Source organism: Lissotriton helveticus, chromosome 3_1 (genome assembly GCF_964261635.1).
Source record: "Lissotriton helveticus chromosome 3_1, aLisHel1.1, whole genome shotgun sequence".
In the NCBI taxonomy this organism is placed as follows: Eukaryota; Metazoa; Chordata; class Amphibia; order Caudata; family Salamandridae; genus Lissotriton; species Lissotriton helveticus.
In genome coordinates, this window is record NC_136061.1 from 90,882,481 (window position 1) to 90,895,599 (window position 13,119).

Genomic DNA, 13,119 nt, shown 5'->3' on the forward strand with positions numbered 1-13,119 from the left:
GCGCCAGAGAAGCCTACTGAGACATTCATTTCGCCAGACAAAGGTGCGCCAGGAAGTTTTGAGTGCATAATAGAACTTTTTGTAGCACCAGTATCCAGCAGAAATGGCTCTGACACTCCTGAGGTAATTACCTCGACATAAGGTCCATCCTGATCTACTGGAACTGAAACAACTCCCTCTCTTTGTCCATGGCTGTCCTAGCGATCGTTACCCTCATTGTCGTGTTCGGTGTAATAGTCGTCAGCATAGTACTGAGCTGACTTGGACGATGAATTACCCTGTTGATCAAAGCTATTCATTGATTTCGGAGGTGGAAAAGAAGTTATATTCTGAGTGAAATTTCCACGGCCTCTACCTCTAGAGGCATGCTGAACACCTCTTTCCCTTACACCTTGTGCACCGTTTAAACGTCGTGCAAGAGCCGGACAATTATTCCTAAAATGGCCCTCTTCTTTGCAATACGCACATTGATTCGGGCCATACGTAGGACGCAGATGGGAAAGCTCGTTTCCTTGCGCGTCTCTAGAGTACTGCTGATTCTGTTGATAATTAGGCTGGCTAGCCATACGAGGCTGATAGGCCTGTTGGAGAAGAACTTTAGTTTTCAAATCTTTCGTCTTTTTGTCTGCCTTGTCTAACTCGTCTTTACGCCTATTTTCATAGTACTGGGCTGTTGCTAGAATCTGCGCTGACGTAGAGACAGCCCAAGCACTTTCTGAGTCTTTTAGTTTAGCACACAATTCAGGAAGCAAATTGTGTACAAACTTGTCTACAAACAGTCTTTGGCCACCCTCGGTGGCCATATCCTGACCACTATGGTCAGTGAAGGTTTCCTCAAATCTCGTGAAGAAGTCAGACACATTCTCGTCTTTCTTCTGCTTGCACGCGGATAGCTTGTCCCAGTTTACACGTACTTCAGGCATAATTGTCTTCATGTATGCGATAATTCTACCAGGAAGTGCAGCTATTAACGGCTCAGGCTTGAAACCACCGATTTGTCTAGCATCTGTAGTCGCAATGTTTGCCCATGAGTCACCTAATTCTTGGTCATGATCCGTATGACGTATCTTACTCCATAAAGGATGTGGAACAATGTTCCCAAACAACATGTCTATATCCGCTAAATTCATTATACATGAGCTTGCAGTTTGGGACAACTCCTTATAATACCCAGTCGGGTTTTTACGGGGATCGGGTAGTGTCTGCTTGAGTGCTAGAACTTCGGATCTTTTCCAGGGGACATGTACCCATACACGCTGGAAATGAGGCAGAACCGGTGGAACTGCAGTTGCGTCACCTTCCCTCCAGACCGGAGGAACCTCTCTCATGGGGTACTGTCTCGCTCTTTTCCTACTATACGTACCACTGTCAGAGGATGACCCAGAATTACCACCTGTACTTCGATGTGATAATAATATCTCTACTGCTCTTTCAACCTCGGGACCAACTATCATACCCTCCCCAAATTTAAATCGTAACCTACACAACTCCTGCAGGTTGCTCTTCTGACCATTATCTTCCAAATCCTCACACAGGAAAACACACATCTGCTCAAAGACGTATCTTTGCGTTGGTTCATCCCATTGACGGAAAACGTTCATGACAGACTCTACATCATATCTCGCTGTATCCATAGCCCAATTTCGTGCTAACTTATTCAATGTTTCCCTTTCCTGATAATCAGGCATTTGGCTTCGCAATTGTCTTCGTTCCGTGTTAGGGGTCGTTTTAGGCGACTGAAAAAGTGGTGAAGGAAAGTTAGTAACAATGCTGGCCGTTTTATGCCAGACGAAAGGTGAAAGTGGAGGAATAGCTGGTAGTAGAACAGAGTCACGCAAAGCAGAAACAGAAATGTTCGTAGAACGAGTATCAGAGAGACTGGAAGGTGCGCTAGGCGAAATTTTAGAAGTAACGGTAGGAGAAATAGATGTGATCGGTGAGCCTTGAGGAGGCTGTGCCAAAGAAACAGGAGCCAGCTGAAGAGTAGCTGGTGAGTGCGGTAAAGGAGCCTGTATTACAGCTACCAAAGGTGCAACGAAAGGTTGCGGAGGTGCTGTGGCATTTTGTGCATAGGGTGGCGGAGAATTTAATAGGTGGGACATCAATGGATCTTTCTCGGATCCTTCCTGTTGACCTTTTCCTCTATTTGGCAGCATTGGGTAACATTTATCTATCGCTAGTTTCTTGCTCCTAAGCATCTGTTCGCTCTCCTGCTCTTCCTCGTTATCTCTGTATGCAACGGCAGCTTGCACCATTGACATACCTCTTTTATTCTTTTTTGATAGTCTTATTTCTTTCTGTTTGGCTTCCTTGCGCCATAAGCGGAAAGAGTCAAACATTGCCGGCCGGGCTTTCTTCTTGAACAATTTGACCTCTAAGTTATCTAATATTTCTTGGTCGAAACTACCATATTGGGGCCATTTTAAAACACCATCCTTGCGGACGTATTTTATCCATACCTCGTTATATGTGATAGGACCTACGCCGTGCTTCACATAGAGTTCATACATTGGAGTTCCAATTGGAGGAACCGGACAAGAATCTTCCAACTGGGAGTCCTTACTACCACCAAGACAAAACAAGTTTCCAAGTTTGCTAAAACCAGGCATCTTCGCTCACTGGTCTAGCTTCAAACTTCAAAGGATTATCTGTTACGATATTTCTCGTGAATACACGAGTCCTTCGGCTTTGGGGCTTGCAAGTTCCAAATCAAGTCGTATCTCAAGGATACCAAAAACTAAGAACAAACTAAGGACTAGGAGACGCTCCACTTATACTTAACTGAAGTATTTGAAGATCGATGACGTCGCTAGAAGACTCGTCTATCGTTTCGCTCTACCAAGGATCACTGGGTCTAAAACAAGGCGATAGTCAGGGCAGCAGTCCTTCGTAGCCGTCGGGACGCGGGGAACCTCGCAGCAAAGACCTTCGGAACCACGTCGACATACAGGGGTCGCTGAAGTGGCTGGCCGTCCTCCGGAATTTTCACACGAAGCTCCTCACGAACATCTGGCTTGGACTGTCACCGCTTGATATCGCCCCACGTTGGGCGCCAACTGAGGTAACGGGTTTTTAGGAACCCGCTGGTGTCAGGGGATAACACCCGAAGACCTCTGAGTTCCCTTGTTCCGGACCACAGAAACACGTAGTCTTCTAGTCGCAGTCAAAAGATCAAGTTTTATTGGTAGCTACCAAGTAACACGTGTCCCAGAAGTACACCACACAGAGAGTAGGTTCTTGGGAGACTGTTCGTTTTTACAGAACCAGCCGTCTCCTTATATATCAAATATATGGCTTCAAGCAAGAATTCTTGAGTTTATGGTATGGCAACACACATATTTCTACAACAATACAAAGCGCGAAGTCATGTAAGCAAGCCCATATTTTAGATGTCCAGTTTGCTGATAGATTACCCAGTTGGATCGGGAACTCCCATCAGATATAGATGAACCACCAATAAAGGAAGGTACAACCCAGCCATAAAAAGGGCCATAAACAAGATACGGGGACAGATGCGTGTTTGAAGGAAACATGGGCTGTATGTAGTGAATGGTTCGTGGAATGTTATGCGTAGATGCTATCGTATTCGGCCACTGGGCGAGGAGCTGCCTAAACAGGTTTGGCCGAAGACAGTGGAGTCAGTTGGGACAGGTCAGGGGAAAGTCACGAAAGGTGGACGTGTCTATTTGGATCAAGCTCGACCTTTAATTGACTTATCATGTGGGCAAGATGCAAGATGGATGCCGTTCACAAAATGGAGTTTTAAGGGATGGGACGGAAACTGTGATTTAGGGGTGTTGGCAACCCTCGATTGTAACGCAAATACATAGGAATGATGTCCTAATCATTATCGGTTCGTAGACACCAAAATCGTCTCGGTACGTTGAGGTTTCGTGACACGGGTATTGGACCTCGATATCGGGAAAACCACAGGGTCCGGATTTTGGGAACCACAATCCCTAGGTTCTGCTGGAGGCAGACTGCCTGTTCCACCAGATATTGCTGTGGTCAGTCTGCTTGTCCCTAGGTACAGCTAGAGTCAGTCTGCCTGTTTCCTCAGATGTTGCTGTTGCTGGGGTAATTTTGCTTGTGCTCGGGTAATACTGGAGTCAGACTGCCTGTTTCCCCAGATACTGCTGGGTCATTCTGCTTGTCTCTAGGTGCTGCTAGAGTCAGACTGCCTGTTCCACCAGATATTGCTGTGGTCAGTCTGCTTGTCCCTAGGTACTGCTGGAGTCAGACTGCCTGTTTCCCCAGATATTGCTGGGGTCATTCTGCTTGTCTCTATGTACAGCTGCAGTCAGACTGCCTATTTTCCCAGATATTGCTGGGTCTTTCTGCTTGTCTCTAGGTACAGCTGGAGTCAGACTGCCTGTTCCACCACATATTGCTGTGGTCAGTCTGCTTGTCCCAAGGTACTGCTGGAGTCAGACTGCCTGTTTCCCCAGATATTGCTATGGGAATTCTGCTGGTCCCTAGGTACTGCCGGAGTCAGACTGCCTGTTTCCCCAGATATTGCTTGGGTCATTCTGCTTGACTCTAGGTACTGGTGGTGCCTATCACACTGTGCTGTCCTTAGGGAGTTGTGTGTCTTGCTCTGCAAAAATATTTATTGAAGGTTTTTGTAAATCTGTTCCTACCTCCTTCCGGTGACCTAGGTGACTCTGTAGTGTGGGTATATGCAGTAGAGGTGGGTAGTAAGAGAGTGTTTTGCAGAGCCAGTAGATGTAGAACCAGGTTGTCCACCAGCAAATTTCGGACATACCGAAGTCGCTCTTGCGTCCCAAAAGATTAATAGGCCTTAAATAAATAATGGGGGAGTTCTGTGTTACTTCTTCTGTGCTCTTCATGGGGAGTGAGGGTGATTTGGTCTCCACTGCACTGGACAGAGCGCCCTTTCTATCTGATTTTAACTGTGTTTATTTGGTGTTTTGAGAGAACTTTTTCTGAAAACTTTCATAGAAAAGTAGGTCTTATTGAATTCTTTATTTTAGAGTTTTTTTATATAGCTTGAACAAGATCCGAATGATTCAATCAATCGATCAGAAAATTTGTAAAGCTTACCACTCACCTGCGAGGGTCTCAAGGCGCTGGGGGGAGTGGGGGAGGGGTGCTGCTACTGCTCGAACAGCCAGGTCTTGAGTAGTCTCATGAAGGTCAGATTTTGTAAAGGTTCACGAAGTACTAAACAAAATCAGAGTTCCAGTACAATGTTTATTTCAGTTTTTTCTTACTCGGCAGTACATAATAGAGATATTTGTGCCTTGGATCCACAGTGCTGCTCATATAAAGGGAGGGAGCTGTATTTCTTTCTTGACTCAACTCTACAGTAGTTATGGAGAAAGGGAGCTGTGTGAGTTTCTTGGCTGCACTCGACTGTACTAATGGAGTGGAGCTGTGTGGTTGTAGGCCCGATGTGCTGTGCTTCCCCTCAACCCTGACTCCGTTCAATAAGCCATCTGAACCATGGCCTCAGTCATTAGCCACACTTGATCCTTTCCCTCTTCTGGACCTCACTAAGCTAGAATCTATTATGCACCAAGTAAAATCCGGCTCCCCCAATGACCCCGCCCCTCCCCCACGTACCCTACTCTGTCATTAGCCACATTCTACCCACCATCCTTGAGCTAGTTAATGCCTCCCTATCCACCAGCATTGTCCCGCTCCCCTGGAAGTGAGCCATGGTCAAAGCCCTCATCAAAAAAACAAATTTAGATCAAAACAACCCCACCAACTATCGACCCATCTCCCTGTTGCCTTGGCTAAGTAAGATCCTAGAGAAACATACCAATATGGTACTGACAGAGTTCCTAGAATCTATCCACCTACTGGACCCCACCCAGACAGGATTCCGCCCCCTCCATGGGACTGAAACCGCCTTAGTCGCAGTGACGGAGGATGCCAGGAGGATCTTGGACCAAGGAGGCTCTGCAGCTATCATCCTCCTTGACCTAAGTGCCACCTTCGACACTGTGAGCCACAATGTCCTACTGCACCGACTTAGCAGCCTGGGAATCTCAGGAAAGGCAATCACCTGGTTCAAATCTTTCCTCTCCAACCGCTCCTTCCAGGTCTTTGAGGGTGACTGCACCTCTCCTAGCAAACCTCTCGGCTGCGGTGTACCGCAGGGCTCTTCCTTGAGCCCTATGCTATTTAACATATACATGAGTCCCCTAGCTGAGATCGTCCGCCCCTTCGGGGTAAAAATCATCACTTATGCGGACGACACTCAGCTAGTGGTGGCTCTCAATCCACCGCACACTACTCCCAATTGATGGAAGAGCTGCCTAGCGGCAGTTACTGAGTGGATGACATCGTCCTGCCTTAAACTGAATGGAGAAAAAACTGAGCTCATGCTCCTAGGCAACCCTATCAACACCACCATCGAATCACTGTGGCCTACCTGCCTGGTACCTGCCCCCGTGCCTAAAGACACAATCAAAAGCCTGGGCATCTAGCTAGACAAGTCCCTCAATTTTGACATTAAAGTAGCCAAACTTTCAGCTACCTGCTTTGGCCTACTTAGGCTTCTGCGTAAAATCCTTCCCTTGTTACCCTTCCATGCAAGACAGATAATGGTCCAGGGTCTAATTCTGTCTCACCTGGATTTTGGGAACACCCTCTACCTAGGGGCCCCCCAGGCCACTCTGAACAAACTCCAGATCATTCAAAACTGCGCAGCCAGAACCCTCCTTCAGATTCCCCGCCGGCTTCCGGTGAAACCTAGGCTGAAGGATCTCCACTGGCTCCCCATGAGGGAAAGAGTCGAGTTTAAGGCAATGTGCATCGCCCATCAAGCATTCTGGGTAACGGGCGCTGTCATCAACCAACCTTTGATGACCGCCTACCACCCTAACAGACAGCTCAGATCTGCATTCTCCTTCCTCGCTGTGGTGCCTAGGATCAACAGAGCCAGATGTGGGGGGCGCTTGTTCTCCTATACCTCGGCTAGGCTCTGGAACTCCCTCCCCATCCAAATGAGATCAGAGCCTATACTACTTTAGTTCCGCAAACACCTAAAAACTCTGCTTTTTAACAAACCAGAATAGCTTTCGACTGCACTTTCACAAGCGTTTGTCCGCAGCGCTAGGACGCCTGAGGGTATCTACCGCGCTTTATAAATGGTCTTTTCATTTCATTTCATTTCATTTCAGGGAGATAGGCCCAGTGTGCTGTTTACAGGGAGGGAGATAGAGCTGTGTGTCTCTGAACTGTTTACAATACTATGTGAGGTGGGTCTCTGAACTGTTTACTATACTATGTGGGGTGGGTCCACTGTATGGTACTGGCAGTATGCTATTCACGTGTGTCTCTATGCGAACTTCCTTCACTCTGCTGTAGCAGCTGTCTGGGGTATTTGGTCTGCTCTATACAGGGAGAGGTGTGGGTCTAGGCTTCTTTTCTCGCTGCTGTTCATACAGAGGAAGTGCACCCACTGACCTTTGCAGGTGCGCGGGCTGGTTTATATCTTGTTTTATCGAAAATAGAATGAATAAGCCGTGTGTGGGTGTGGTGTGTAGAGACACCCGTTCCTATTCTATGTGTTTTTAGAGAGTGAGCTTTTTGCGCTAGTGGTTTTTTCTCATCTACAATATTCATGTAGTGGAGTATTGTGCATGTCTGAGTTGTTACCTTTTTTTGTTTCCTTTTGCCCCTAAGGAAGGAAGAGCTGCGCTTGTCTCTTTATTTTCCTTCACACTCATTTATTTCCATTTCAGAGATATTATCGCCTGTGAAATTACAATGAAATCCAGGAAGAATTTATACCAGCAGGATTTAAAGGTGAGTAATAGCCTGTGAAAGGTAGGTTTGCACCAGTCATTTTTACAACACATATAGCTTAATAATTGAACCTTAGCATATGTTATTATAGCAAAGATGAAATGGAACCAGTATAGAATCAAGTCTACTTTTAATCCAGCACCATGCTCAACTAACAGATCAGTGTTCAATTAAGGATTTTTTTATTATGTTCTACGTGCCAGGTTAGCGCCTCAGTGAACCAAAAGAGACCAAGCTGTTTATAAGAAAAACAACACAATAAAGCTTCCCTCTTGAAGATAGTAATACCTACATCGAAGAGAAGAAAGAACTTACAAGAGTAAACATTAAGGGATGTAATTAATGAGGTGTAAATCCTTCTGAAGGAAATTAAACAAGACAAAACAACTCCCCAGAAAATGGAAGTAAACATAAGGTAGTTAATACCAACTGAGTTTTCCAAGAGCCTTTACCATTGTGTTTAACTCTGCTAGCATTAGTGTCAGTATCTGACAGAAGAGTATGCCCTTGGGAATTGACACAGTTGTTAGATAATATGGAAAAAGACTCACTCCAACCTCAACTTACTTGATTCTGAGTATCAATTCTCAACCAAGTGGATCCACTCAAGACATTACTAGAGATATTTTTCCTCTGACATTTCACAGTCCACTTGACATTCCAAACCCGCCCCTCTTGAGTCGGCACATTATGAGGATTGTACTTCACCACCTTTAGGTTTGCCAAATCTTTATTCGTCTTTGTTGACCCAATCAGGTTTTACAAATCTCACCCAATCATCTGAATTGAAGTCAGAAATCAGTGCATTTTCTACAGTCATGCTTAACAATTTCTTGTAACTATCCTGGTCACAAGCCATTATATTTTTGGAAATATAATTTTTTAACTACCATGAATACAAATTAGTGACTCTGCCCCTTAGTAAACCAAATGGGGTCACAACTATATTTGGGTGTTAATCTGTTACTAATGAGGTGCAACCAAATCCCAGAAACTCTTAACAAGTGTAAAAATAATGAATATAACCATAAAATGTGCAGCATATTTTGGCACAATTTACTTAACCCGGCTGTTCCAAGTTCAAAAGACCTTTATTCGAATTTCATAAAATTCATAAAAGTACCACATAAAACAATTCATTACATAACCCGGCTGTATAATTTCGCCTAACCCTGCTGCATAATTATAGGCATTATTATTATTATTATTATTATTATTATTATTATTATTATTATTATTATTATTATTATAATAATTAGATGTTGCTAACACCAACCCCCACCTCATCACATTCTGGTTTTCTTCATGTACTTTTAATCAGACTCGACTTTTCTGTATAATCTACCACTATTTTCAGATGGTCCTGCTCACAAGTTGTATGTTATTATTCCAGAAGCACGACTGAGCTCCAGAAACTCAAGATTTGACCAGATGTGGGCATCTGTGTTTTGCGTAGGGATAATGTATAGAAGCATTTGAAAACTTCTTTGTGGGTAGTGTGTGAAAAAAATCAATGCCTTTGCTCTAGCCAGCTGTGGGGTGACTTGGCTACCCTAGCTTACTCCCTTATTCCCCTCCTACCTATAAAACCTGCTGCTCCCGAAGTGATTATGTTCCCATTTCTAGCTCAGTATTTGAGGGAGTGGCGGAGTAACTGTGATGCTTCAGACTGGCATGCTGTCTCCTTAGGAGAAGAGTAAGGGAGTCAGGGGCCGGCGATGCTGATGAAAGTGGTGCGATACATCAGCTGTGCTGCTGTCTGTCAGATGTGAGGGTCAAACTACTGCTTCAGACTGGCATACTGTCTCCTAGGAGAAGAGTAAGCGAGTCTCGGGCCGTGGATGCTGATGAAAGTGGTGCAATACATCAGCATTGCTGCTGTCTGTCAGATGTGAGGGTCAAACCATTGGAAGCTAAGCGCCTATGAGTAAAAGATGGATCTCTGGCAGATCCAGAGGCCGCTAGCTCGGAATCGGGACCTGAGAAATGCAAAGAGGTGCCCCTAATAGCAGCAGCTAGGGACACTAACCAGCTTTTTGGAAAACAGCGAGGAGCTGAGAGCGTGGGGACCAGGCAGAATAAGTACAGTGGGAGAAGGGAAACAGGGACACAGAGGAGTGTGGGGAGCAGCACAAGGAGACAAGGAGTCACTGCAGCTGCCACCCTGCCGCTGCTCGCTCCCGCGGAAAAACGCTGTGGGAGTGAACCTTTTCAGTAGAGGTAGGACATGCACCCACCTTTAGCCATTTGCAGGCTACGATTAGAAAAAGACCCACGCAAAAGCCAACCATATACGTGTGAGGAGTCAGACCCACACAGAGTAGTAACAAGAAGCCTCGCAGAGCAGCACATGCGGGCTGCGCTAGGCTCGACCTAAAAATCAGTCACCACACCTGTGGCTCTACCGGAACATTTTGCTTCTGGGCATTTGAAATGGTAATCCACTGACACAAGCGCATACTGAGAATCACTTGGCAAGTTTTGGAATGGATGTGAAATATCAAGAGTGACCTTCTACTGCTACCCTGGCCCTGGACCGGGAGTGATGAGCGCCAGGCTCGCCTTAATCATCCTATCACTGTTACCACACCTCTTGACCATCTGTCTGATATTTTGTCAAGCTAATTCTTGGTGTTTTTCATGAGCAACTTGAATAGTTATTTTCACGTATACCTAACGGAGGCACAGATTTACCTCCATTAAACAATAACAATACTTCCACTCCCAGTTAATTTGCCACCTTCCAGAATGATACTGTTTCTGGAGAAATACATGTCTTTACTGGCCGACCACCCATTCTTTAACTCTACCATTGTACAGATCATTCTTTTCAGCATTTTTCCAGTCTTCTTCAGAAACATCTGTCAGAACTGGAGAAGGGACTTTTCATAAGAAATCCACTACTTTAATTTTCTAATTTGTTGCATAGTTGACCTCTATGTTAAAAACCTCCAAATCTAAAGGTAACCTTGAAAGACAGGCAGAAGTCCAATTACATTTTTCAGGCACATACTCCACAAAAACCAATATTTTCACAATTTAGAAGTTAATCTTACAATCTAGGTGGTAGCATTTCAAATTGCCTGAGGAGATGAAATACCAGCGATAGGCTTGTGGTCAACTTGTAGAAAAAAACAATTACCCTACACATAATTGTGGAAATGTAACACCGCCCATAGAAATGCAAACAATTACCTCTCAATTATTGCATATCTCTGATCTGTAGCGTTCAATGTCACGTACGATAATTAAACCTTCTATTTTTGCTTCTCTACTCTAAGGGAGAGCAACAACCACAACATACAAACTAGTATCCACTGTTATCACATTTCCTACGCAATAAACTTTGAAAGTTGGTGCCTCAACAATAGCCTTGACTTGCTCAGATGCTTCTTGTTGTACCTCTGACCACGAAAATTAAATATTTTCCTCAATAACAGTCTCATGTGGTCCATTTTCTCATCAAAATTACTAATAAGTTTACAATAATATTTTAAGACCAGTGAAAGATGAAAGCTTTCCCCTATTGTCTGGAGGCGGAACTCTCTTTATTGCATCAATATGTGAAGCATTTGGCACAGCACCATTTCCAGACAATGTATGTCCTAAAAATTTGTATTTTTGACTTCAAGGGGTCAATCTGCTTTCTCTAAGACGTCTACATGTGATCCATGCGTTCTTCCACTGATTGAGAATAAACAAGAAAGTAATCTTAAAAGCATTTTACATATATTTCAGTGTCTTTAACTTTGTGAAACTTGCTGTTTGAAATACTGAGGCTGCTGCAGCGAAGCCAAATGCTATCTTCTGTATTAATGGGGGTGGGGTCGCACACTACTCACACACCGGCGGTGTCGCCCCTAAGGACTCTGGTCAATGTAGTAAAGTGTTCGCGATGCATCATCTTTCGATCTTCTGCTATCTTCGCTGTCTTCGCCATCCCTGGACACGTGTTTCTGGGTATTACCCCTCATCAGCAGGGATAGGCCGTGTACTGGGGCTGCCAATATGTGCCAGGTATAGTACCACTCAGGCGCATAGGTGCGGGATCCCAGGCTCGTCAGCCCACTGCTCACGGGAGCTTTAAAGTTACAAATGGGGGTGGGGTCGCACACTACTCGCACACCGGCGGTGTCGCCCCTAAGGACTCTGGTCAATGTAGTAAAGTGTTCGCGATGCATCATCTTTCGATCTTCGTCTATCTTTGCTGTCTTCGCCATCCCTGGACACGTGCTTCGGGGTATTACCCCTCATCAGCAGGGATAGGCCGTGTACTGGGGTTGCCGATGGCTGCCAATATCTGCCAGGTATAGTACCACTCAGGCGCGTAGGTGCGGGATCCCAGGCTCGTCAGCCCACTGCTCACGGGAGCTTTAAAGTTACAAATGGGGGTGGGGTCGCACACTACTCACACACCGGCGGTGTCGCCCCTAAGGACTCTGGTCAATGTAGTAAAGTGTTCGCGATGCATCATCTTTCGATCTTCTGCTATCTTCGCCATCCCTGGACACGTGTTTCGGGGTATTACCCCTCATCAGCAGGGATAGGCCGTGTACTGGGGTTGCCGATGGCTGCCAATATCTGCCAGGTATAGTACCACTCAGGCGCGTAGGTGCGGGATCCCAGGCTCGTCAGCTCACTGCTCACGGGAGCTTTAAAGTTACAAATGGGGGTGGGGTCGCACACTACTCACACACCGGCGGTGTCGCCCCTAAGGACTCTGGTCAATGTAGTAAAGTGTTCGCGATGCATCATCTTTCGATCTTCTGCTATCTTCGCTGTCTTCGCCATCCCTGGACACGTGTTTCGGGGTATTACCCCTCATCAGCAGGGATAGGCCGTGTACTGGGGTTGCCGATGGCTGCCAATATCTGCCAGGTATAGTACCACTCAGGCGCGTAGGTGCGGGATCCCAGGCTCGTCAGCCCACTGCTCACGGGATCGAAAGATGATGCATCGCGAACACTTTACTACATTGACCAGAGTCCTTAGGGGCGACACCGCCGGTGTGTGAGTAGTGTGCGACCTCACCCCCATTTGTAACTTTAAAGCTCCCGTGAGCAGTGGGCTAACCATTCAGATGTCCTCTAGCCTGCCTTCCTTGTAAATTGTTTTCAATAGAATTTTCAAATTGCTTCTCACACTTAAAGTAACAAATCTCAATTTCTGTTTTACATTCACATCATCATTTTTATATTTAATTTTATGCGAGAATCTCTTCAGTAACCCCAAATTCTTACAAGATACTTCTAGAAAGTGCTCAATCAACCAACTTCCCTTGTCAGTCTCATTATCTACTAGAACTTGTTCTTTGCTACTGAGATTTAATATAATCTC

General features: G+C 45.4%; 1 protein-coding gene across 3 annotated transcripts in view; it reads left to right on the forward strand.

Annotated features, from left to right (window-relative positions):
* The window catches only part of LOC144822141 (uncharacterized), a 72,517-nt gene that overhangs the window by 7,606 nt on the left and 51,792 nt on the right, over window positions 1-13,119 (forward strand). For all 3 annotated transcript variants that reach the window (XM_078679291.1, XM_078679292.1, XM_078679293.1), the window contains exon 2: window positions 7,719-7,782. In XM_078679291.1, coding sequence (XP_078535417.1) covers window positions 7,719-7,782 — 64 coding nt within the window. The remainder of the gene's footprint in view (window positions 1-7,718; window positions 7,783-13,119) is intronic.